The following is a 23,538-nucleotide window of genomic DNA, read 5'->3' on the forward strand; positions in this document are numbered from 1 at the left end:
ATATAAGCATAAATCAAGTTTTCGGACAATAATATTTAAAAATTAAATTTAGAGAAAAAAATATGTAGAACAGATTTTTAACAATCTTTATAGCTCTTAAATCACTTTGTAACTTATAATATCAGGTTTTAAATGTGAATGACATTGGTTCCTTTTTTGCTCTTTTGCGAGTTTTAGAGAATCATGGATAGTGATTTCTACAAATGACCTTCCAAAGTAAGACCTACAGACTCCTATCTATTTTGAGGTTTTTTTACTAAGCCTCTCAAAAATCTCCCATTTCTAATTTCTCTGTGAATAAATGGATGTCCTGTCCACTATCAATCCTGCAAAGCTTTCTCAAGAAGAAGGAATGTAAACAAAAACGTCTTGTTCACTCAGAGTTTCAGCCATCAGAAGTAGAGATCCAAATTGGTCTGATGCTCAAATCTTACTGCCTATCTTTACTCTACAGCCACTAGAATGATTAGATATTAAATTAAATTTCTAGGTCAAGATTTAAAATTTTTTGAGATAATTTTCCTGAATAGTGTGATTTTATACTTTTGAGGTCATCATTCCAAAATGAAAGTTCATTGCCCACAAGATGTTTTTTTTAAGTAAGAACTTTGTGGGGGGTGGGGGGGATAAATTTTTTTTTTCCACATAGTTTTATGTCACTCAGCCATGGCTACCCTATGCCAGATTGAGCCAAAGCAACAACTTGATTCACACTCTGCATAAAAGTTACCATGACTTTTTTGAATTTTGTCTGTTTAAATAAAAAGCTTAAATGTCATTTTAAGCAAGTGTCTTGCATGTCTGTTTTTCAAAAACAAGAGGAAACAAAAACAAAATCTGCCTGGGAAATATGCAAGTACAAGGAACATATTCTGTTTCTAAGAAAAATAAAATCTAATTGTTCAATATTTATCTATTTCTAAAGTATTTCTTCAGAAAAAAATGTTAGCCTTGTGGCCTTCCAAAAAAATGCTCAACATAGAACTCTAAGAAATAACATTTGAATTCTAAAGAATCCTCCCACTTCTTTGACATAACTTCTGGTCTCATAAGCACTCTTTAGTTATTTGTTTTGAAAGAGCATTCACTGAGCTTCTACTGTAACATCAGGTAAGACTGTCATTGTACTACTGAGCCATGATCCTTTGTCTAAGAAGACAATTCAGTTGCTTTTACTTTCATCAAGTGTAGTCCCAGGTATCTGGCAATGCTATTAGTAACCTGTGACACTAGTTTGCCATTACAAAACAGAAAATCACAGTATTTTAGAACTAAAATAAATTTTTTAAAAAGTCATATTTTGGGGCACAATGGACAAGGGAGGGAAGAAAGGAGGGAGAACAATTCAAATCTTTGTATGTTACAGGTTAAAATAGGAAAGACAAAAACAGAAAGAAAGAAAAGACAGACAGACAGACACAGACAGACAGAGGGGGAGAGAGAGAAAGACAGAGAGGGAGAGAGGGAGAGAGGGAGAGAGAGACAGAGAGACAGAGAGACAGAGAGACAGAGAGACAGAGAGACACAGAGAGAAATTAAACAAAAACATATGCTTCTCTATTAAATCAAGAAGGAACATCTATCGAAAATCTACTTGACTTCTTTAGGAGCTATAAAGGGGAATCCAATAAGAACTGGGTATGTGACCAGAACATTTCACCTCTCTGAACCTCAGTTTCTTTATCCATGAAATGAGGATAGTAATATCTACTTCCTTGTGACCTGGGGTTAGGAAACAATTCGAAATAAACAAAAAGCAAAGGCACTAACCACAGTGGAAGTGAAGGATAAATCTGACACATCGACATCAAGAATATCTATTTTTGTCTACGGCCATGCTACCCTGAACAAGCCCGATCCCATCTGATCTTGGAAGGTAAGCAGAGTCGAGCCTGGTTAGTACTTGGATTGGAGACCACCTAGAAAGACCAGGTGCTGTAGGCATAAAAGATAAAAAAAATAAGGGATTATAAGCTGACAAGGACCTTGCAATCTGAGGTCAATTAAGGGTCGCCTTACCTAAAAATAAGTAAGTAAGTAAATAAATAAATAAATAAATAAATATTTACAGGAAGAAACCATGAAATAAAGTTTTAAAAAAATAAAAGCCGTAGAGTGAGAAAGAAGATTTTCCTCACTTTTAACTGCCAAAGAATAATGTATAGATTAATAAATAAAGAAATCTTATAAATCCAAAACAATAATAATGACAACTAAAAATGCACAGAAGGCTTCACAGACTTCACAAGACTTCACAAGACAGAATATCCAAATGGCCGATGAACATGAAAAGATGTTCGGCCTCATTAGCAATCAGTGAGATGCAGAGATACTACTTCTCAGGGTTGTTCGGGGGAGTAAATGATTATGTCATTAAAGCACCTACATAAGTCCTGGTACATACATGGTAGGTATACAAACCGCAAAAACCAACTTCCCCAAAGTCCTCTGCTTGACTCATTCCAGGGGCCAATGCTATAATGAGCATCCAAATATAAAGCAACTCTACATAGTCTTAACATCCATTAATAATCTGAACTTACTCTGGATGTTTCCAAAGCTTAGAAATAAACTTGGACTTTTCTCTAGTGAATATGCAGAATCATTCCACGTGCAGATTTAATGCACTAACCCCATTCCTGGCTTCCTGCTCTTTCTGACTCTAATTTTCTCTTTATGCTATTACCTTTATCCCCTTTACATTTATTTTACATTGTTGTAGCATGTGCACCTAGACAAGGCACTTTCAATTCTTTCTGAGAACAAGTAGAGTATAAATAAACATTATATGATGAGTCAATGCAAGCACTGACCTATCACCTAGCAGCCCGTTGCATAACCATGAATCCTCTGAGCAAGATACTTCTGTGGGTCATGCACAAATACTCTGAGTATTTCATACCAGTGAGTTGCTACGAAGAAGGCTCAAAATCAGCACTCTGAGTTGTACTTGCTCTTTGGCAAGTACCCTAAGTTAGCCTGTTCTAAAAATTGATCAGTCAAAGTAGCTTCAACCCATTTGGAAGGAATGACGTCCACATATTTGATCGATGAACAACAGGCTATTTATGTCAGCACATACCAAAGGAGACAGAGTCCCTGCAGAGTGAGGAGAGTGTGCCGTCTCCACAGCTACGTCAGGATCTTCCTGTTCACTCTCGCTGTAGCATTCTATAACAAAAATGAAAATGCTTAATGTCTCAACGCCATCAACACTTATTCCATAACACGTGAGCAGAGGTTTTTCCCATCTGGCTGCTGCTATTCCAATCCAATTCAGAAAATACTTATCTAGTGAGATACCTGGTGCAAAGGGTTTAACATAAGAAGGGAAAACAAATGGCCATATCAGGGCTTCTGCCCTCAAGGAGAGCCTAACACGCAAGAAGGGAACAAACCATAGCTCAGGCAAAATAAAATAATTCCTCAGGGAGTGTGAGTCATACACTAAGGGAGTATAAAATCAGTAATGATTCATTTGGATAAAGGAAATCATAATGAGCTGAAGTTGGTAGGATAAGTAAACACTGGTGCACACAGAGCGATGTGGGTACCAAGCCAAGAGCACAGAATGAGCTAAGTATATGGGGTTCTCTAAGAGATATGGTAAAAAAAAAAAAAATATGAAGCTGGAAGGTTCCTTGAGGCCATGTCATGGAAGCCCTTACTTACCAGGGGAAGGAGAAGGGTTTTGTGTAGTTTTCTTTTTTTCTTCACAATCTATAAATGTATCTCAAATATACAATAGGTACTAATTTTATGGAAAAGAAGAGCATGGAGATGGTTAGGACACTGATTTCCCAGCACTGTGCTATAGTTCTTCGTGGCTTAAAATGAAATTGCCACTTTTCCCTTTCTAAATTTAAGTATGATGATTTTGTTATCCAAAGATATGACTTCCTAGTTCCAAGTCCCGGGTGTGAGCATTTCAGAAATGGTATCAGCTCTGTAACCCTGGAACCTAAAGCTTCCTTCTCAATATTAATGACTTGCATCATTAAGAATCAGACTCCGATAGCTGTTGAGCCCTGAACGCTAAAAGTATGGCCTGTGTCCCAATCTGACCTTTAGGTTCCTAATACTACTTAGGGTAATTATTCTTAGCACACAGCTGGTGGAAATACTAAAATATCAGAGAGGAAATAGTGGGATGAAAGTTATCTGTCTAGATCATGATGAGATGATACCTCTGAGTAAGAATCCAGTAAGTGGGGCAATAAAACATTTGCATTGGCAATTGTTTGAGACGTCAGCAAAGCCCACAGCTGCTAACGTGTGGTGTGGGCGAAGTGCAAAAAGCATTCATAGCCAGCACCAGAAGCTCTATTCCATGCTAGTGAGTCTGTATGAGTATGTCTCTACATATTTTCAGATAATTTTAAATGCCAAAGTATGTTTCATTAGGACAAGACTATGCACAGAACTTGACATCATTTTCTCATCCTATTCTAACATTCTTGCTGGAAATTTAAAAGAGAACATACCTTCATCCTTTGTAGTGGATTCACGGTGGATGACAGCTAATCCAAGCTTGTTTAACCACCTAAAGTTTAAATAGAAAATAAACGTTTAACCAACGAGATCTATCCCCTACCTATTTACCTGTCCTCTAGGCGCTGAGAGAGGTCTTCTGCCAGACTTTATAATGCAATTAATTCATAATTCTGCAGTCGGTCTAAACATTTCCAGAAACGGAGTAAGTTTATGTTATTGACACCTAAGAGAGGTGTCAATAACATTGACAGTATTTGGTTTCACAGTATTTTTCTTACTTAAGGCATTCTTTGTAAGATAAGAAATGTGTACTGTTATCCAGTTGGCTAATAGAGGCAACTACTTTGGATATTCTAAATATATGAATAAATATATCTTATGTTGTTATTCATTTGAAATTTATAGCAACAATCAAGCTATCGTTGAATTTCACAACTTGACCATTCAAGTTTTATCCTTTTAATTTTTAAAATGTGAGTTTATTTCACACACACACAAAAAAATTAGAGATGACACATTTTTAAGCCAGGATTTTTATATTAATCAGTAAAATATTTAGCTAGTGCTTGATGGGTATTCCCAAGCTGGAGACATTTTTAATTCCTTGAAGAATTTTATGTAAATTAAAAATTGACAATGTCATGTCTTCTATTGATTTACCATTTCATTAGCAATGAATGCCAACTAAACATTAATAACAAAAACAGAACTAGACAAACCATTAGGAAGTCAAACTTGGCTTATGAGTTCAGGCTACTGTAGTTTTTTCTCAAGGGTTTAGTTAAGAACATATTTTATAACACAAATTTTTAAAAGATACAAAATGTGTCTATTTCATATATTCCTAGCTATATAACCTTCTATTTAAAGGGAAAATATTATTTGGGGGGGGTGGTAATCTATGTGATTTATTTTTCACTTCTTTGCAGTCTTCTTATTTAAAAAGAATTCCATATTATATATATTTTTTGAGAAACCAGAGCATTTAGTAGTGGCCTAAATCTACCAATATCACCAAAATAATAATAATAATAATAATAATAATGCTATGCACTTATTGATTCACTTACACTTTTCATTTCTTCTAGGCTCATAATGCTTCATGAATTATTCAGCATGCTGCACTCCCACCACGAAATAAATATTGCATATTCCCAAGTCTACAGTTGCCAACAAATTAGTAATCGTAATTTTTATCTAACTCTCAACCTGCCATGATCGTGCTGTATTTTTTAACAGAAAATATGCAATAAATTAGATCTTTAAAAATAAATAAATGGACTTCCTACAATAAAAAGATGAGCTGTAGCCTCTTTCAAGAAATTCTCATCAACGCCTTGATAAAAACGAGATTTCTAGATCAATATTTGGGTCCAGATCTTTCCATAGGAACTAGAAAATGTTCACCAAGATAGAATAGAATAATAAACAAACAAACAAACAAACAAAAAACCCCTGGAAATTACAAAAAAATACAAATGACTGATAAATATATGGAACAAAATTCTCAGCTTCAATCATATTTTAGAAATGCATATTCAAACACAGAAAAATATTTTATTCCATTAGATTGGCAAAAATCCTAAAAATCCATGATTTCTAGAATTTAGGAAAAATCATTCTCTATCCTTTGTTGAGCTGAAAATGAAAACCAATACAGCCAATTTTAAGCAGGCAATTCGATGATACTATTAAAAATTTAAATATCCATCCCTTTCACCAACAGTTCTAAGTATCTTTCCTACAAAAACACATTCATGTAAACCAATAAATGTGGAAGAATGTTAATTCAACAGGTCTTGCCATGGCATGGGAAAAAAAAAAACTTTAATACAATATAATTGTCAATCAATAGAAAAATATAAAGTATGGTACTGAATCCATCATCACCATGTTGTAATGAAGCTAATGAAAAGACTGAGATATGGGTGCCTTGTAATGACCTGGAAATATCCTAACATACTGTTAAGTGAAAAAAAGCAAGTAAAAACAACATGGTTAGCCTGATTCAATGTACTTCAAAAACTTTATATTTACGTATGTGCATGAATTGGTATACAAAGGAAGCATCAGGAAGGATGTACAGGATACTGTTAAAAGTGGTTAATCTTACAGAGAGAAGTTGAATTAGAAGGTCAAATTGAAGGTATGGGAAGGTTTTCACTTTGCATACTTCTGTATTATATAATTTTTTACAAGAATATGTTATATATTACTTAATTAAAACATTTAAAAGTACATTTTTAAACACTTATGAGGCAAAGCACAATGAATTCAATGATTCATTTTTAAAAGACCAATATAAATTAATCTTTAATTTATACCTGATTTCATAATTGTATAAACTGACCTTCCCTCCCCCAAAAAAACATCTAAAATGAAATAGACAAAAAAAAAATTTAATATACCGAGATAAAACCTTTTCAATCAAGAGTACCTGAAACAAGAAGAGGCATTTCTAAGTTCTTTTCAAGAACATGAAAATATGGAAACACAGCAAAATGGAAGAGCAGAGACTAAAAATAAGATTCTTCTTAGCCCTTCCTTACCCAAAACCCATGTCCTTTTGAATGCTACCATTAGTCACTACCTGTGAAAAAGTGGCAATCGATTTGAATCTCGTTTAACTGTTTTCCTTCTAAACTCACTGGCTTAAACTACCTCCTTTGCTAAGAACGTTTTTATTTTTTAACATCAAGGCAATAAAAAATATGTCTGTGACTAAATAAATGAATGCACGAAAAGACATATTTACGTAGAAGAAGATGACAGATGTTTCCTGGGAGTTTGTTGTATATTGACTTGATGTGAACGTGTGTTGGAGACGCACAAGTGTGAAGAAATCGATGTACAGTTTCAAGAACATATTTCCCATCAACACCGTCTGAGAAACGTAGCCACCACCAGCCTTCACTTAGAGACTAGTTCTTTCATAACCCTTAGTTACTTGAGGGTCCCTGCAGAACACATGGCATTTCTATTAAACTTAATTACCTTTCCCTTCATCGTCCCTAAGAGAAACGTCACCATCCAGGACCAGTCTTGCCAAACGCCACTCACTCCCTCCTTCCCCGGCATCTTTGCATCTCACTAAGAAACACCCAGATACATGATTTCCTGGCTTAAACCAGCCACATCAGTATGAAAGAAAGCTCTTCAGATGATATTGCAGAACAAATCTTTAAATATCACATGCATAATCTCGTGGGAGAAGGAAGAAGTGAACCTGGAGGCCCAAAGAGATTCTGCATTGTTAGCCATTCAAAAAATTATGTTCAGAATAATAAAACTTACTAACAATATTATATATAAAAGAAATAATGATATATTCGGGCACAGACAAAATGAGCCATTTATCTATGAGTGGCCAGATGGACAATTTTCAAGATAAAAGTCATTCAAAACACTGGGGTCAAGACATCTGACATTCGAATATCAATTTACATCTTGTTCGTAAGCTGGAAAGATAAATACTAACATAATTTCAAGTAAAATTAACAGATCTTCACAGCATAGACAATAAAACATTAGCTTTGATAACTACAAAAGGCTCTGATTTAACAGTCAACCGGGTAGCGTGTATATGTCCTATCTGTAGTTTATACTCATGCAATTCTACTTGCCATTAGATAGATCCTTACAAAGAGAGAACGTGAGAACTGAAGAGAAAAGGAATGAAGACATAAACAAAAACTGTAGAAGAGAGTGAGCAGGGAACAAAATAATTCTGATGTGTAATTTAGAGAGCAAATCTGGTTGAAACCACTTTTACTGGTTTACAAATATATTTTACTGTGTAGGAGGAGAATTCGCCAGGTAGCAAAGCACTTAGCAGTAACTGATCCTCTGGTAAACCAGGTCTCACTCTTCTCTTGTGGGAAAGAACAAAACTTCTTTGAAAGAACCAGCTGCAGGATGGGTCGGGAGGATGTAGACAGGAAGGAAGCCAGAGATACAAGACACTGAGAAAAGCCAGAGACAGCAAGAGGCTCTCGGGGAGTTGGTGGAGGGGGTGGTGGGGCCGCACTTTTTTATGACCATTAAAGAACAGGAAAGACCATTTGAGATTAATTGATGGCTCAGCTCCAGACTGGCCCTCACTATCTTAAGGGCTCCAAGTACTGCTGGGCCCTCCACGCACCTCTCACACACCTAAGGCTTGCTAATCGATAGGATGTAGTTTCCAATGCAAATAAAAAAAAAAAAAGAAATAAAGAGCTCTGAATGTGAAGTTGTTTAAATCCTCTCCTTTTATGTGTCTGCTCTAATTTTTCTCAGATGCTTTAGAAAGCCAAGCGGGGTGGGGATTAAAATCAGAAAGGGAAACCACTTCTTTCTTTGTCCGAGTAAATAAAACACTTGTTTGAAAGACAGTCTGGATTCCTTGCCTTGTTATTCCTAACACTGAGTTTCCCAACCTTCTGTGGTAGAGAGCCATCTGCCCTCACGTGAAGGGTTGTGGTGGGGAGATACGTGCAGGGAACTGATGAAAATGCTTTTAGCTCGACGGGTCTGCTGACGGGATATTTTATAAGAGGCTATTTGTGTGTGTGTGCGTACACATGTACTCGGGAGCGCACATGTGTTTGAAGAAAAGCAGCTTCTTTTTTCTTTAGGTATCTAAAGCAGGAGGACAAAGAGATATTATATAGGGAAAATGGATAAGAAAATCCTTACATATAAATAAATAAAATAAAGTCATAAACTCTATGGAGGATTATGTCTGTATTCTTTGTTTCTATTGCCCAAGATCTGCCACAATGGGACACATAGTAGGTGTTCCATAGACATATTTTTAATCAGTTATGTAAGGTAATAAGAGACATTATGAATTCTGAAAATAGAGCTTAAATTAAATAGAATGCCCCTGATGCTTCAAGTACCATACACACACACACACACACACACACACACATAGTATACATATATTATATTCATCAGTGTAATTTAATATAATATACATATATTATATGTGTATATATGTATATATATTATATGTGTGTATACATATGTATGTGTGTGTGTATATATATATATATATATATATATATATATATATATATACACACACGTATGTGTATGTGTATATCACACATATCACACCATGATCTAAACCAGTAGGGGATGGAGTGGGACAGGTAGTACTCTATGCATATATTCCACTTATTTAAACAGAGCAAAGAAGAAACAGAAATTTTGGGATATAAAATTTGTGTTAGATATACTTTGAGCAAGGATATTTTGCAAAATGTTTGGCATTGAAAATGGAGAGGTGATAAACACGGAAATCAACAGAACAATCATACAGCACATACGAAATGCTACATGTAGAGATATTTTTCATGTAGGATTCTGTAAGCTGTTTGATTGGTTTCATAATACTTTCAAGCTTTGCTCCCAGGGATGCAGATTCTCATTTTAACATTTTTTATAATGACTTTTGTCTATTCATTTCTCAATTTAGTGGTTTCCTTGGAAGAGTCTCATTACTTCTTCCTAAAATAGCCATTTTGATATGGGTAGTTCTCTAAAATGCTTCTAAATACTAGAGAAGAAGCCAAGAAGACACTATAGGTACTAAAGAGATTAATCTTTAAAGCAGTAGAAATAAATAAAACAATAAATATGAACATATGCTTAAAATTCAAATACCAGACCAAAGTAAGTCTATTCCCATAAAGATTGGATTTAGCGATTTCCTCTACTTACACATTCATTTCCTGCATATTCTCAGCTGCAAAATAAAAGGTCTTGATCTGTGGGTGGCTGATCTTAAAAGCGCTTGAAGGGGAAAAAGCACAGACACATAAGGAATTAGTATTTATAATTATCAATGGGTTTGAAAATAAACCAGTCAAACATAAGCATAATGAATTCATCTGCTTTCTTTGTAAATTTACAAAAATAATTTAGTTACATTAAATTCCTACTGTCTAATCTCCATTTTACATAAAGAGCAGAAGTTTAATTTATCATGTTAGGATATCCAGAACAGAATTGAGTCTCAATCGATCAATAGTTTCTGTTTAAGACATACAGGAATATTATTTTATTTTCATTTGCTTACTGTTTTGCTATAAAGAGACAATAAATTAAAATTTAGAGTGATAGAGATGTCACTTCAAAATACTCAGATCAGCAACATTAAGAAAAGTATTAATTCAGTCAACTATGTACAATAACTTATTTACAGAAAAATATAGGTTGTCCGCACTGTGACAACCCTCTAGGAAAGAAAAATATAAGGCAGATTTTTAGTTTCAAGTAAAAGTATAAAACATTAAAGACAACAAATAAAGTGTTTCCCCTTTACCATTTAGTCTGAAAGTCCTACAGTCTGGGCAAGAATTTTACAAATAACTAGTTTGGTCAAAACCACAAAAATCACCTAACCTCATGCATCACTAGGTATGCACAACCACACCAGAGTGGCAAAGATTTAAAGCTAGTATCAGTTAATTTTCTTAGAAATAAACGAATCAATTGCTGCTACTAGTAACATAACTCAATAGAAAAAAATGCCCTTTTCCGGTATAACAGGAAAAAAAGATGTCAACAGTAGAAAAAAAAAGAGTAAAAAAAAAGGTGAAGAAGAGACATATGCAAAATGCAGACGGATACTATCACGAAGAGAACACGTGGATACCTGGTCCAGAGCTAACCCTCCCATGATTCAAAGCCAAGTCCAGACTCTCTGCATCGTTCCCTTCTCAGTTAAACATGGATAATGGGCTGGTGACTTTTTTGGTTCTTGTCAGTTCTCCAATTTTTTGGACTTAAATTACACTGATGAATAATCCCCAAGTCTAAGACATCTCAAGAGAATTCAATTTCAAGGGTGTTACTGACAATTCCATAAACTAAGATAAAGAAACTGGTCTTGCCATCATAATCTACAGCTCCGAAGAATCCTATTTAACCAGCCATTCTCTTTACAAGGACAAAACCTTGACATCTGATCTCTCTGCCAATCCTGGAAGAGAGTTCATTTTTAATTACATCACAGACACAGTTGTCAACAACATGCCATGCCAAGGCTCCATGGGGTTTTAAAATCCATCTGCTCCACAAAATGAAATTCCAAAAAACAAGAAGTTAAAAGCTCCTATTACTGTTTAGGGTGTCAACCCATAAAGCTCAAAGTTCTAGGACATTTGAGTGTCACCTTCATTAACTTCCAAATTGCCACATCACTCAAGGAACATTATGAAGGGATAATTATCCTGGCTCAGAGTTTCTTGGAAAATGATAGACAACTTACTGCTTTTTTTTGCATTCAGATGCTCTCTCCACAGTGAAATCGGGCAAGTTGACAAATCCATCAGCTTTTTCGGCCTGAAACACATACATACCACTTATGTGAATAAATATGTTAACCCTAGCGGTTAGTTTATTGAGATCACAAATATTGAATAGAGATAGTATAGATGAAATGGAGAATTAAAAGATACCTCCCTGAATCAACAATGGACTTATCCCAGATATACATTCTATAAGAGAAACTAATATTCTCCTGATAAGTCATCCAGAATCTTTCCTTGAGAAGTATATGACACAGCTTAGGTGTGGCATGTAAAGGACCTCCCCCACCTCTTTCTGTCTTCCTGGGAAACATCAGAGCTAACCCATCAGAGCTTTGCTTCCTGCTGGGCTTGCAAGCATCCCCAGCATCATTCTCATCCTACTACACTAGTAAGCCACAAACACATAAGATGGCACGTAATAGGCACTCTAATATATGCTGGACAGAGGCTTGACTTTGGCGTTAGTCATTCCAGGTGTATATCCCATGTACTGGGTTGTTATAAGACTTAAATTTGCTCAGGTACATAAAACACTTAATGGACACTCAACCAAAGTTATTACTTCTCCCAAGTCTGTAGGTAGTTCTTTGGGAATTAAATCAGAGTCATATTTGAGAAAATCTCAGTCCCATAATTGATTCCTAAGAGTTCTTTCTACAAAGGAAAGACTGCAGAAGGAAAATTTAACTAAGCCACAAGGAGGCTAGATTGCTTGTCACGTATAGAACTCAATCTTCTCCTAGACACACTGGTGTCTGAGTGGAGAAACACAGACCACAAGATTAAACATTCAAAAAATGAGTCAGTGGTTATTGGCAGAGGAGTAAAAATTGATTTTGAAAATACAATCTCAAAAGTCAGCTAGCTATTAAAGTAGCACCACGGGGTTCTGCATCTCTTCGCCTTGTTGCCAACTAGAGTTCAACTTGCACTCTTTTCTTCAGAAAAATTAAACCGAAACACACAACTTTGTGCCTGTTTCCCCTTTTCTCTGCTACACGAGTTAATTTATTCAAACTCTTCACTTGAAATTCTTTCTTCTTGTCAGATCCAAAACTCAGTTCTGTAGGGCACTTTCTAGATGGGTGCTAGACTTATCAGGGTGATCACATCAAAAGTTACATAAATGTCTAATCGCTATGTTGCAACCTGAAACTAATATAATACTGTATGTCAACTGTAGTTGTAATTGAAAATTAAATTTTAAATAAATGAATATAAAGGGTACTTCCTTCTTAAAAATTATTTCTATATATGTATTTTTATAATAGATATGTATTTTTTTTCCATTAAACTTAACCATCTCTTGCTGGACTGTTTGCTGGATGGTGGTTTCACCAATCCTATCTCAAAGAGAATGTGAAGTACTTAAAGAACATATAGACTATATAGGCCAACATTTTCTACAATGTACAATGTGTCCTGTGGATTCTCAGTTAGCATTATATAAAAGTATAGTTTTCTAAAACTATGTTAGGCCCCAGCAATTCCACTCCTAGATATATGCCCGAAATAACTGAAAACAGGTCATAAATAAATACGTGTACTTGCATGCTCACAGCATCATTATTTGCAAAAGCCAAAAGGTAGAAATAGTTCATCAACAAAGGAGTAGATACATAAATTATGACCTATCCATGTAATGGATTATCATCAGCCATAAACACGAATGAAGCACTGATATATGCTACAGTGTGGATGAACCTCGAGAACGATACGCAAAATGAAAGAAGCCAGACACAAAACATCACATATTGTATGATTCCATTTAAATGAAAAATCCGGAATAGGTAAATCTATAGAGACAGAACACAGATTTGTGGTTGCCAGGGGCTTAGTGGAGTGGGGAATGGGGAGCAACCGCTTAAAGCATATGGGTTTTCCTTTTGGTGTAATGAAAATGTTTTGGGACTAGATATAGTAGTTGTACAACATTATGGGTATACTAAATGTCACTGAATTTCTCACTTTAAAATGGTTAATCTTTTGTTCATTTGACCTCAGCAGGGAAAAGATTATGTCCGGCTAAAGTATTTTTATATAAATTTCTGTAATTGTATTAGAATAAAAAAACAATAAAATCAACAACTGGTTCCAACTCAACCAATCAAGGGGAAAACCAACGGGCCAAAAAAACCAAAAGTAACAAGAAACCCAAGGAAAAAAAACCCGCCAAAACCCAACCAACCCTCCCAACCCCCAAATAAACCAAACCTGGTAAATGATGCTATAGTCCACTCCCTCCATCCTGAAATGCCTCATGTCTTATTTTTCTGACGACACATTCCTGCTGCTCCCCTTCTCCTCTGACCACTCCTCACTCTCTTCCATGAGATCTTCTTCTCCTGTATGTTTCTTAAATGTCAGTGTTCCCCAGATTTCTGACCATAGACTTGTTTCTCCTCATTTCGGTACTCTCTGTGGGAGATCAGACACACTCCCATGGCTGCATGTTTCACCTTTGTACATATATCTAAAATCCATACCTCAAACTAGGATTCAACCCCAGAGATCCTGTCTCAGGAACCCGACTGCCTAGTAAAAGTATTCACATGGGTATCCCATGGGCTCCCTGTTGGAAACTGATTGTTTGTGTCCCTCCCCCACCCCTCCAAATTCATATGCTGAAGCCCTAATCCCTAATGCGATGGTATTTGGAGGCACAACCTTTGGGAAGTAATTGAGTTTAGAAAAGTTCATGAGGGTGAAGCCGCTATCATGAGTGCCTTTATAAGAAGAAGAGACCAGAGCCCCCTCTCACCTCCAGGTGAGGATACAGCAAAAAGACAGCTGTTTGCAAACCAGAAAGAGAGCCCTCATCAGACACAGAATCTGCCAGCACTTTGAACTTGGACTTCTCTGCCTCCAGAACAGTGAGCACTGTTTGTTGGTTAAGCCATCCAATCCTTTGTATTTTGTTACACCAGCCCGAGATGCCTAAGACACTCCCTAAGAATGGCATTTCCAACACAAAACTCATCATCTTACTCCATAAAATGTCTATTCCTCTTACTCTTGTGTTCTCTACTTCAATAAATGATATTACTTTCTATCTAGTTGTCAGAAAAAAAGAAAATATAGAAGACATTTTTGCCTCTTACATTTCCTTCTCAGCATCCGTGCCAGTAATCACGAAGCTGTATCATCACTGCCTCTACTGCAGCTCTTCAATCCATCCATTACCTACCACTTCCTTCAAATCACCATTAACTCTCCCCCGAATTACTGAAAAAGTCTCCTAAACCATCCTCCCTCCCTCTAATTTCATCCTTTCCTCTAAGTTAGTGTCCAAATTGTAGTAATGGCAAATCTTTACTCCATGAACATTCTTCACATCATTTCTTTCAGTAAAATCCTGCGTGGTTCCCAGCTACCCTTGGATGAAGTCCACACGCCTTCGCAGAATATAAAAAGAGACTCTTCATAATCAAGTCCTGCTGATTTCACAATCTCATCTACTCTGGTGTCCCTGCTCCTAACTGAACCAAAACACACGAACAAAAAATTAAAATGATGAACATACTCCCATTGAGCTAAACCAGAAATGACACCTAATTTGTAGCATTATCAGTCTCTAGGAAATTTATTTTCAATACAAAAAGCCCATCTCAAGTGATAACAATACAAAAATCAATAAATAAAAATGAACCACAAATGTATGCCTTTGTTAATATATACTTTTTAAAATCAATATAAAAGATAAGGCATAAATCTCCATTTGGGTGAATTCCTTTTCTGTATATCAGAAATGGCTGAAATTCCCTCAACTAAGAGCCTAAATAAGTTTGAGTAGAAGACACCTTAGTATTTTCCCGGTAAATCTTTCTTTTATGAGCAAAGGCATTTTTCCACTGTTCTGAAGACAATCACAGAGAATTGTGCCAAAAATTGTCCTTGTTTGACTTGCCAAAATCTCTCAAAAAAGATAGAATGACATTTTTTGCCTCTTCCCCCTCCTTCCTTCCTCCTACTCCTCTCAGATCCCTTATTCCTGGCTTCATTAACCAAAATAACTTTCTCGAATGGTATCCTTCCACTTCAAGGATTTCTAACTTTCTGAAAAGTTACTTGAAAGTTCTGTGTTGGTACCTGCAAACTTCCCTTTGCATCCTAATGTCATAAAGAAATATGTTCTCTTGCCAGAGATATCAAACCATCCTTTGGCCATCAGGCAAACTCGTTTTACCTAGCCTTAAATCCTGAAGTGAGATAATGCTATTGATTTTGTGCTATGACGTTCTACAATCTCAGAGGCGTTCCTCCTCACCAATCAGTGCATCCAATTTTCCCAGCAACTCTGATTTCATTTGTCTCACTGGAGTCTCACCTGCAATCACTGTCATTAGGCAGCACTAAACACACATTTTTATCAAAACTGTTAGTGTTACACATTCATTTGAGTAGCTTCTTTGTGTCAGGCAGTGTGTGAGAGATTGGGGATATATCAGTGAACGAAACAGATTTTTACTCTCAAGGGGGAAAGAGACAATAGTTCAGCATGTCAATACATAGGCAGGAACTGCTATAGAAAAAGGTAAAGTTGATCAAGGTAGGGGATTCTGACTACAAACAGGGCAGCCTGCCTTCTGCTCCTAGACATATAATGCACTTCCTACCTCACTCCCCTAGATACCGCTCCAGACACCAACTTAGGCACGACCATCTTTAAAACTTCCCCCATCACCCTGATCCTGGGATAGGGACCCTCCTCTTGGCACCTAGCACCAGGGGTGGGCCTCACTTCCATAATTCTCTTAATGCACTTGGTTATCTGGTTATTTGTCTGTTTCTCTAACAGACTGTGAGCCCCTTGGAGAAAACACTTTTGTCATTTAAAGTTATATCATCAATACCTGGGACAAGGTAAATGTTCAATACATGCGAAATAAAGGAATGAGTTTTATGAATGAATGAATGATAAGAAACATTGTCTTTTTCTTCTGACAATAAAGTGCTAAATGACAATGAGCACTAAAATAGATGCAGAAACCACTTTGGAAAATAGAGTTTGACAGTCTCTGAAAAATATAAACATATAATTACCATACAACCCATCAGTTCCATTCCCAGGTATCTCCACAAGAGAAATGAAGGCATACATCCATGCTAGGAGTGGCTTTGTATAGCAGCATTATTCACAATAGCCAAAAACTGGAAACAAGCCACATATCCACCAGCCGGCAAAGAGAGTGGTATATTCATACAAAGGCACACCATTTCGTGAACTATGGACATGGATAACCTTGAAAACATCATGCTAAGTGAAAGTCAGATACAAGAAACCACATATTACTGTATGGTTCCTTTATATGACACGCAGAGAAAAGGCAAATCTATGCAGACAAATAGTAAAAAGGTGCTTGCCTGGAGCTGGGCGTAGGAATGGAATGTAACTGTATATGTGCACAAAGGATTTTATTAATAGGATAAAAATTATTGAAAACTGATTTGTTGTAATGGTTTCATCACTCAGTAAATTTACAAAAAAGTATTGAATTGTAAATTTGAATAGGGTGAATTGTATGACATGTAAAATAAATAAAACTGTTTTTATGATGCATGGAAAGTTTGGGGAATAAAGAACCGTGAATGAAATCCCTCTCATTTGGCTATCAGTGAGACTTGAAAGAAGGTAAAATATCAAAATCTCCAATAATTCCACTTATAACTCAATATGACTTATTCAAACTTTAGACACAAAATTAGTTTAATATTTCTTATAGTCTTTGGTTTCAGCTTAACTATGGCTTCAATTTTAAACTACAGGAATTTTAGAGACAAATATATTTTATATGGAATTTGCCACAGTGCACACGTATTTTTTAAATTAATTAAAATAGGACATCAAATGTTAATATTTAAGTACAAAACTAAGTGTTCATTGCTGTTGATTAGTTTGGCTTCCTCACACTACAAATACTTTGCAAAAGAGACAAAATTACTTCTTCAGTATCTACATATGTCAGAAAGGTAGAGGGGCAGACAAAGAAAGATAACACTGACATATGTGTTCCAGAGGCTAACTAGGTCAAAGAAGACCAAACCAGCAACAAATGAAGAAAACGGGAAATTATTATATATTTCATGGTTAAAAATAAAAAGTATAATTATCTCTCTATTCTCAGGGGAACCATATTTCCTTGATTCTAAGAAAACTGCTTTTTTTACACTTTAATAATTCTGAAATCAAAATGTACCTTAAAATCTACGTGGATTTTCACTGTAGCATTTCCACAAAAAACTTATTATTGAACAAATTACAGGGCCTTAAATGAATAGCATCTTAAATTTGAGAGGAAAAAAATAGTTTAAAAAAATATTTTTTATAATACGCTTTTGTATTTATGTGTGAATATAAATTAACATTTTTAAAATTACTTATAAAAAATTTAATTGATGTGACCCAATGAATAAGTCAGGAGTAGCTGCAAACTTCATTTCTCCAAATAAATCTGTGGTTTGCTCAGTTCTACCCCGAAACCCTCATCACATCAGTAACAGGCAAGTGTAAACTCTAAGCACAGCTGCTCATTCTTATGTCACCTTGGAAAAGTTGTCACTAAATTCTACTGCTACGCACAGACTTGTGACCACTAGAGAATCTGAATTATAGTCTCTAAAATACCAGCCTAAAATAAACTGAAATAAAAGAGAAGAAAATGTAAAATAAACTGTTAAAGTTCAAGTTCTACAGGGAAAGTCACTCTCAGACACTGCTGGTGGGAAAGCAAAATGGAACCCAACGGAAAGAAACCCAGCAGAACCTACAAAACGAATGGACCCTTCAACCCAGAAATCCCACTTCTAGGACTTGTCTTAAATATAATTAGGTGTAATAACATGTGCTTTGCAAAATTATTTGTAACAAGAAAAGACTATAAGGAATCCAAATGCCTATTATCTGGGGACTGTTGAATAAACTATGGCATCCACATGCACTGAATAACCACAAAAAAATGACATTTATACGTATATACATATAGAGTCATTGAGACAGTAAGAGAGAAGGTAAGGTCCTGTATAATAGGTATAGAATGCTAATTTTGTGTAAGAGAAATAGGACATGCTTCAGTGTACATACTTTCCAGTATCTGTAAAAAAAAAAATGAAAAAATAAAATAAACATAAACATAAATGGAGGAAGGAAAGAGGGAGAAGAATAAGGATGAAAGTAAGACCTAGCTGGATGTAACTTGTTATAAAGTGTTGACTTTGGGATTGGATAAATGATTTATATTTTAAAACACTCACACACACTAAAACAAACAAAAAAAAAAAAAAAAAGAAGAAGAAGCAATTCCTAAAATTAAAAGACTAATAGAAACAAATGAGCCTAACTGAATAAAAGCATGGTGATAAGACCCCACACAAATAATAATGACTCCAAGAGACCTTAGAGCACGGAATTTGGACTATAAATAGTTAGTGGAATACAGTCCAATGGTGAAATTGTTATTATTAATGAAGTACCACAAATGAAGTATAACAGAGGAAATTATTATGTATTTCATGGTTAAAAATAAAAAGTATAATTACCTCTCTATTCTCAGTGGAAACATATTTCTTTGACTCTAAGAAAACTTGGTAGTTTTTCCCCACTCTTCCCCCCCCAAAATATTGCATGAACTCCAACTTCTCCCTCCTCCTTATACACTAGACTCCACAACACTGCTTTGCTCTTATGAGCCATTCATCTCCCTCTTCCTTTTGGGAAAGGAAATATGAAGATTACCTTCTAAGTGTTACCTGGGTCTGTAGGCAGAACGCTGAGCCTATTTATCACTGGGCTGTACAAGCCATGCAAGGGAAGCAAGAAAAAATGATTTTTTTTTTTTTCTTCTAGACATCAGGAGCTGACCTGGCGTGAGAATGCCTGAAGTCCTTTTAAGGAATATAATAATCTTGAGTAACATCTAATAACAGGTAGCATTTATTGAGCACCAAGTACAGGTCATCAAGAAACCACCATTTTAGCCTTTAGAGGAAAACTAATCATATCCAAGTGCCAGAATTTATGAAATGGATCAGTTTCCAACCTAGACACCAAACTAGATTGTCATTATGAAATGGAAAACTCAGACCAGAACCCAGAAATCAGTTCAATCATTCTAAACATGGGACTGACGAACTTCTTTAGTCTCAACCAGGAACTAATAGAAGAGAATCTGCAGTCAGTGGATGGCACAGAAGAAAGAACCCTGGGTTTGCTGTGAGAATAGCGTGATGCAAGTCACCTACTGTGTGACCTTAAGCAAAACACATAACCTCTCGGGTCAGTGTCCACACAGTGGCAAACCAGATATAACCAGCATCTCGAGGCTAATTAGAGTTTACATAGATGTACATAATACTATAAAATTGTTAAAGCTATACAAAAAATTAAGATTTTGTCATGTCGTTATCTGATAGGAACTGGGAAAAGGAATAAAAAAGAAACGAAAGAGAAGGAATAACCCAGAAAGACAAAGGTAAAGTAACATAAGCTTTTTTACTCTGTTCATTGCCAGCCGAGTCCTCTGAATAGCTTTTTGGGTGTCTCAGCCTTCCTTATCTTTTTTGTATCGGATTAATCACTGGAGAAAATACTTTAAATTTTTTGGAGAACAACAATGCTAACGAGATTACTATGTCCTTCTTACATTATCTAAATTATATTATTTATTAAAATATTGTTACATTTGGGTTTAGCTAAGATTACCCTATGAATATAATGAGATTTTGACTGAAAGATACCTTCTTCTCACAAATGTCTAGAAATAGATATTCTACATCAAAAACACTTGGTAAATATTTTTGACTAATAAACAGAAAGGCCCAATTATTTCCTACAGAACCTATAGATTCCTGACATTAATCATAAAAATGGACAGAAAGTGTTGATTTGCGATGATTATGACAGTTCTAAAGATGTTGAGACTCCAATAAGGAGGAGAGGAAATGGACCCTGAGGGAAGCAGACCACTTGTGGCAGATGCTGCCCGTGACCCAGACAGGTCCCCTCAGCCTGACCACCCAGGGAACACTAGCCAGACTTCCCACTGACAACACCTCCATCTCTCTCTGGAGGGCTTCCCTGGCCGCCAGATTCTACTTCCCCACCTGTGCTGAGGTGCTAAAGAATTATTGTCACCAGGATCTGCCCTCAAGCAATGACCAGTGGGACTTGGTGACTATACACCCCAGATTCCTTGACCCTTGGGAGGAAATCTCTGAGGTGCATGCATTTCATAGGCTCTCAGAGTTCCCCCAGCAGAATGAAACTTGTTACCCACAGTCATAATTCTCTTGCTGAGGAGAGCTTTCTTAGCAAACTCTCTACCTCTTTTCATTTCCCCATTCCCTTTCCAAGTATTTCCAGTGTCACTTCCCAAATAATCTACTGGCACTCAAATCCTCTTCTGGGAAACCTAAACCAAGACACCATTCCATTCAAAGAAGATGTTTCTTCTCATGGTTCCTATTCATGAACAGCCTAGCTGCTTGACACCATAAGTCTTCTCCATTTCCTCCTAAAAATCACCCAAAGATGACTACCTTACTATCGCATTAGGTCATATTTAAGTAGTGACTAAGAAGGGACTGGCATCCTATTCTATGGTTTGAAAATCAGCTCTCCCAGCAAGCCATTCTTACTTACATTCTGCCATTCTCTCTCGATGGATTCATATTTTAAATGAAATTAAGCTACAAGGGAACCTTCTGGTAGTGTGCTGCAAAGATAGTCATTGCCTTCCGAAATATTCTCAAAAAAAAATTAAAATTGAAACTTCACAACATAAAAGCGTCTTGTGTTATTGTTCTCTTAGCACATAAAAGCCATTCGTGATATGACCCTGTCCAACTTTACCTCTCACCTGTTCTTTTAGAAGCTTTAAAACCCTAGAAGTAATTTTCACCTACATAGCGTTGGTCTCTTCAGCAATGTGTCAAAAAAAAAAAAAAAAAAGAGGAAGAAAGCACTAAATAGGAAGGGTTGGAAAGTTTTCAATCAATAAGAAGAAAGTTAATTAAATCTCGCTATTTCAGAATAGAATACATGTCTTTCTATCTAATAAATTTCATCTACCATTCATGGTTAGAGCACAAGCAGGTGAAGAGTAAATAAAGGAACCCCATTTAAGAAAAGTAAAAATCTGGTACATTCAATTTCAATATTAGAAATTTAAGAGAAATAAAGAATAAGGTTCGTTCTTTTAAAACCATAGTTAGTCAGTAAAACATATAATCTTGCCTTCACAGTTTATATATTAAATCTTCCTATACTTACTTAAGTATACTTCCTGTACTTAAATCTTCCCATACTTCAGGAATCTTCAAATCTCTTCAAAATATTTTCATGAGTGTCATGTGTGCTAATAAGATACCATTCAACCACAACCAAACAACTTGATTCAAAAACAGAAAAAGACGTTTCTCCAAATAAGACATATAAATGATCAAAACACACTTGAAAAGATGCTCAAGGGCAATAATCAACAGGGAAATGCAAATCAAAACCACAATTAAGTACCACCTCACACCCATTAGAATAGACACTATCAAAAAAAAAAAAAGAAAAGAACAGGTGTCGTTGAGGATGTAGAAAAATTGGAACCCCTGTGTACAGTTGGTGGGAAGGTAAAATGGTACAGCAATGATGAAAAGGGGTAAAATTAAAAACTGAATTATCAGACTATCCAGTAATTCTACTTCTAAATACAAAACCAAAAAAATTGAGCACTGGGCACCAAAAACATTTTTGTACACCCATGTTCAGAGCCATATTATTCACAACAACCAAAAGGCAGACAGACACAACCCAACAGATACGAATAAACAAGATGTGGTTTATATGTATATACAATGAATTTATCAATCAGCCTTAAAAAGAAAGGAAATTCTGACACTTGCTGCAACATGAATGAACCTAGCAGACCTCATGCTAAGTTCATCACAAAAAGATGAATAAATGTGATTCCATTTATATGAGGAACTTAGTAGCCAAGTTCATGACACAGAAAGTAGAATGGACATTGCCAAGGGCTAAGGGAAGGGGGAATGGAGAGTTATTATTTGAGTGCAGAGTTTCACTTTTATAAAATGAAGAATTCTAGAGAAGGTTGCACAATAATGTGAATGTACTTAATGCCACTGAACTGTGCCCTTAAAAATGGTTAACATAGGAAATTTCATGTTATGTGTTTTTCACGACAACTTTTCTAAATGTAAAAAATAAATTTAAAAAAGTTTTAAAGACACTACTCCAAAAACCATTATTTGTCAGTAAAGGATGAAACTGCATTTGCCATAGTGAGTTTCATCAGCTTCGAGGTATGAAAATAGTGGTTAACGTGCTGTTAATGAGCGTCATCTACAGCTACCACTTCACAGTTCTGTTTAACACATAGAGGGCAGTTGTCTAAGGCATTACGTGGCTGCAGCATCAGGGGAGAACCTGTCCTAATTCGGAACCGAGGGGTATCTTTGACAATAGCATGTCATTTCCTTGTGTCTTTTTTGAAGACATCGTTTCAAACAGATTCTGTGAAATTCTGACTCCTTTAAAAAAAAAAATCCAATATCTATTTTTCAAACTTTCTACTGCATAGCTCCCTTTCGAAATATTCTGGAAACATGCTCTATGGGAGACTAAACACAGCAGCATGATGACAGATGAGTTTATCAGTTAGCTTGTCTGTAGAAGCAGCTGGGCCTTTGGCCCTTAAAAGAGCTTGTTCTAGAGGGATGATAAATCTTCGAA

The 23,538-nt window shown here is 35.8% G+C and overlaps 2 protein-coding genes and 1 pseudogene across 2 annotated transcripts in view; 2 read left to right on the forward strand and 1 right to left on the reverse strand.

Annotated features, from left to right (window-relative positions):
• Positions 1–23,538, forward strand: part of OPRM1 (opioid receptor mu 1) — a 159,764-nt gene that overhangs the window by 126,450 nt on the left and 9,776 nt on the right. The window lies entirely within an intron of this gene.
• IPCEF1 (interaction protein for cytohesin exchange factors 1) overlaps positions 1–23,538 on the reverse strand; it is a 75,102-nt gene that overhangs the window by 37,476 nt on the left and 14,088 nt on the right. The window contains exons 4-7 of the mRNA XM_011362713.1: positions 11,756–11,829; positions 10,204–10,275; positions 4,485–4,543; positions 3,083–3,171 (exon numbers count right to left, since the gene is read on the reverse strand). Of these exons, the coding sequence (XP_011361015.1) occupies positions 3,083–3,171; positions 4,485–4,543; positions 10,204–10,275; positions 11,756–11,829 (294 nt within the window). The remainder of the gene's footprint in view (positions 1–3,082; positions 3,172–4,484; positions 4,544–10,203; positions 10,276–11,755; positions 11,830–23,538) is intronic.
• LOC111741481 lies at positions 1,826–1,944 on the forward strand (annotated as a pseudogene).

The sequence above is a fragment of the Pteropus vampyrus genome, unplaced genomic scaffold (assembly GCF_000151845.1).
Source record: "Pteropus vampyrus isolate Shadow unplaced genomic scaffold, Pvam_2.0 Scaffold78, whole genome shotgun sequence".
NCBI lineage: Eukaryota > Metazoa > Chordata > Mammalia > Chiroptera > Pteropodidae > Pteropus > Pteropus vampyrus.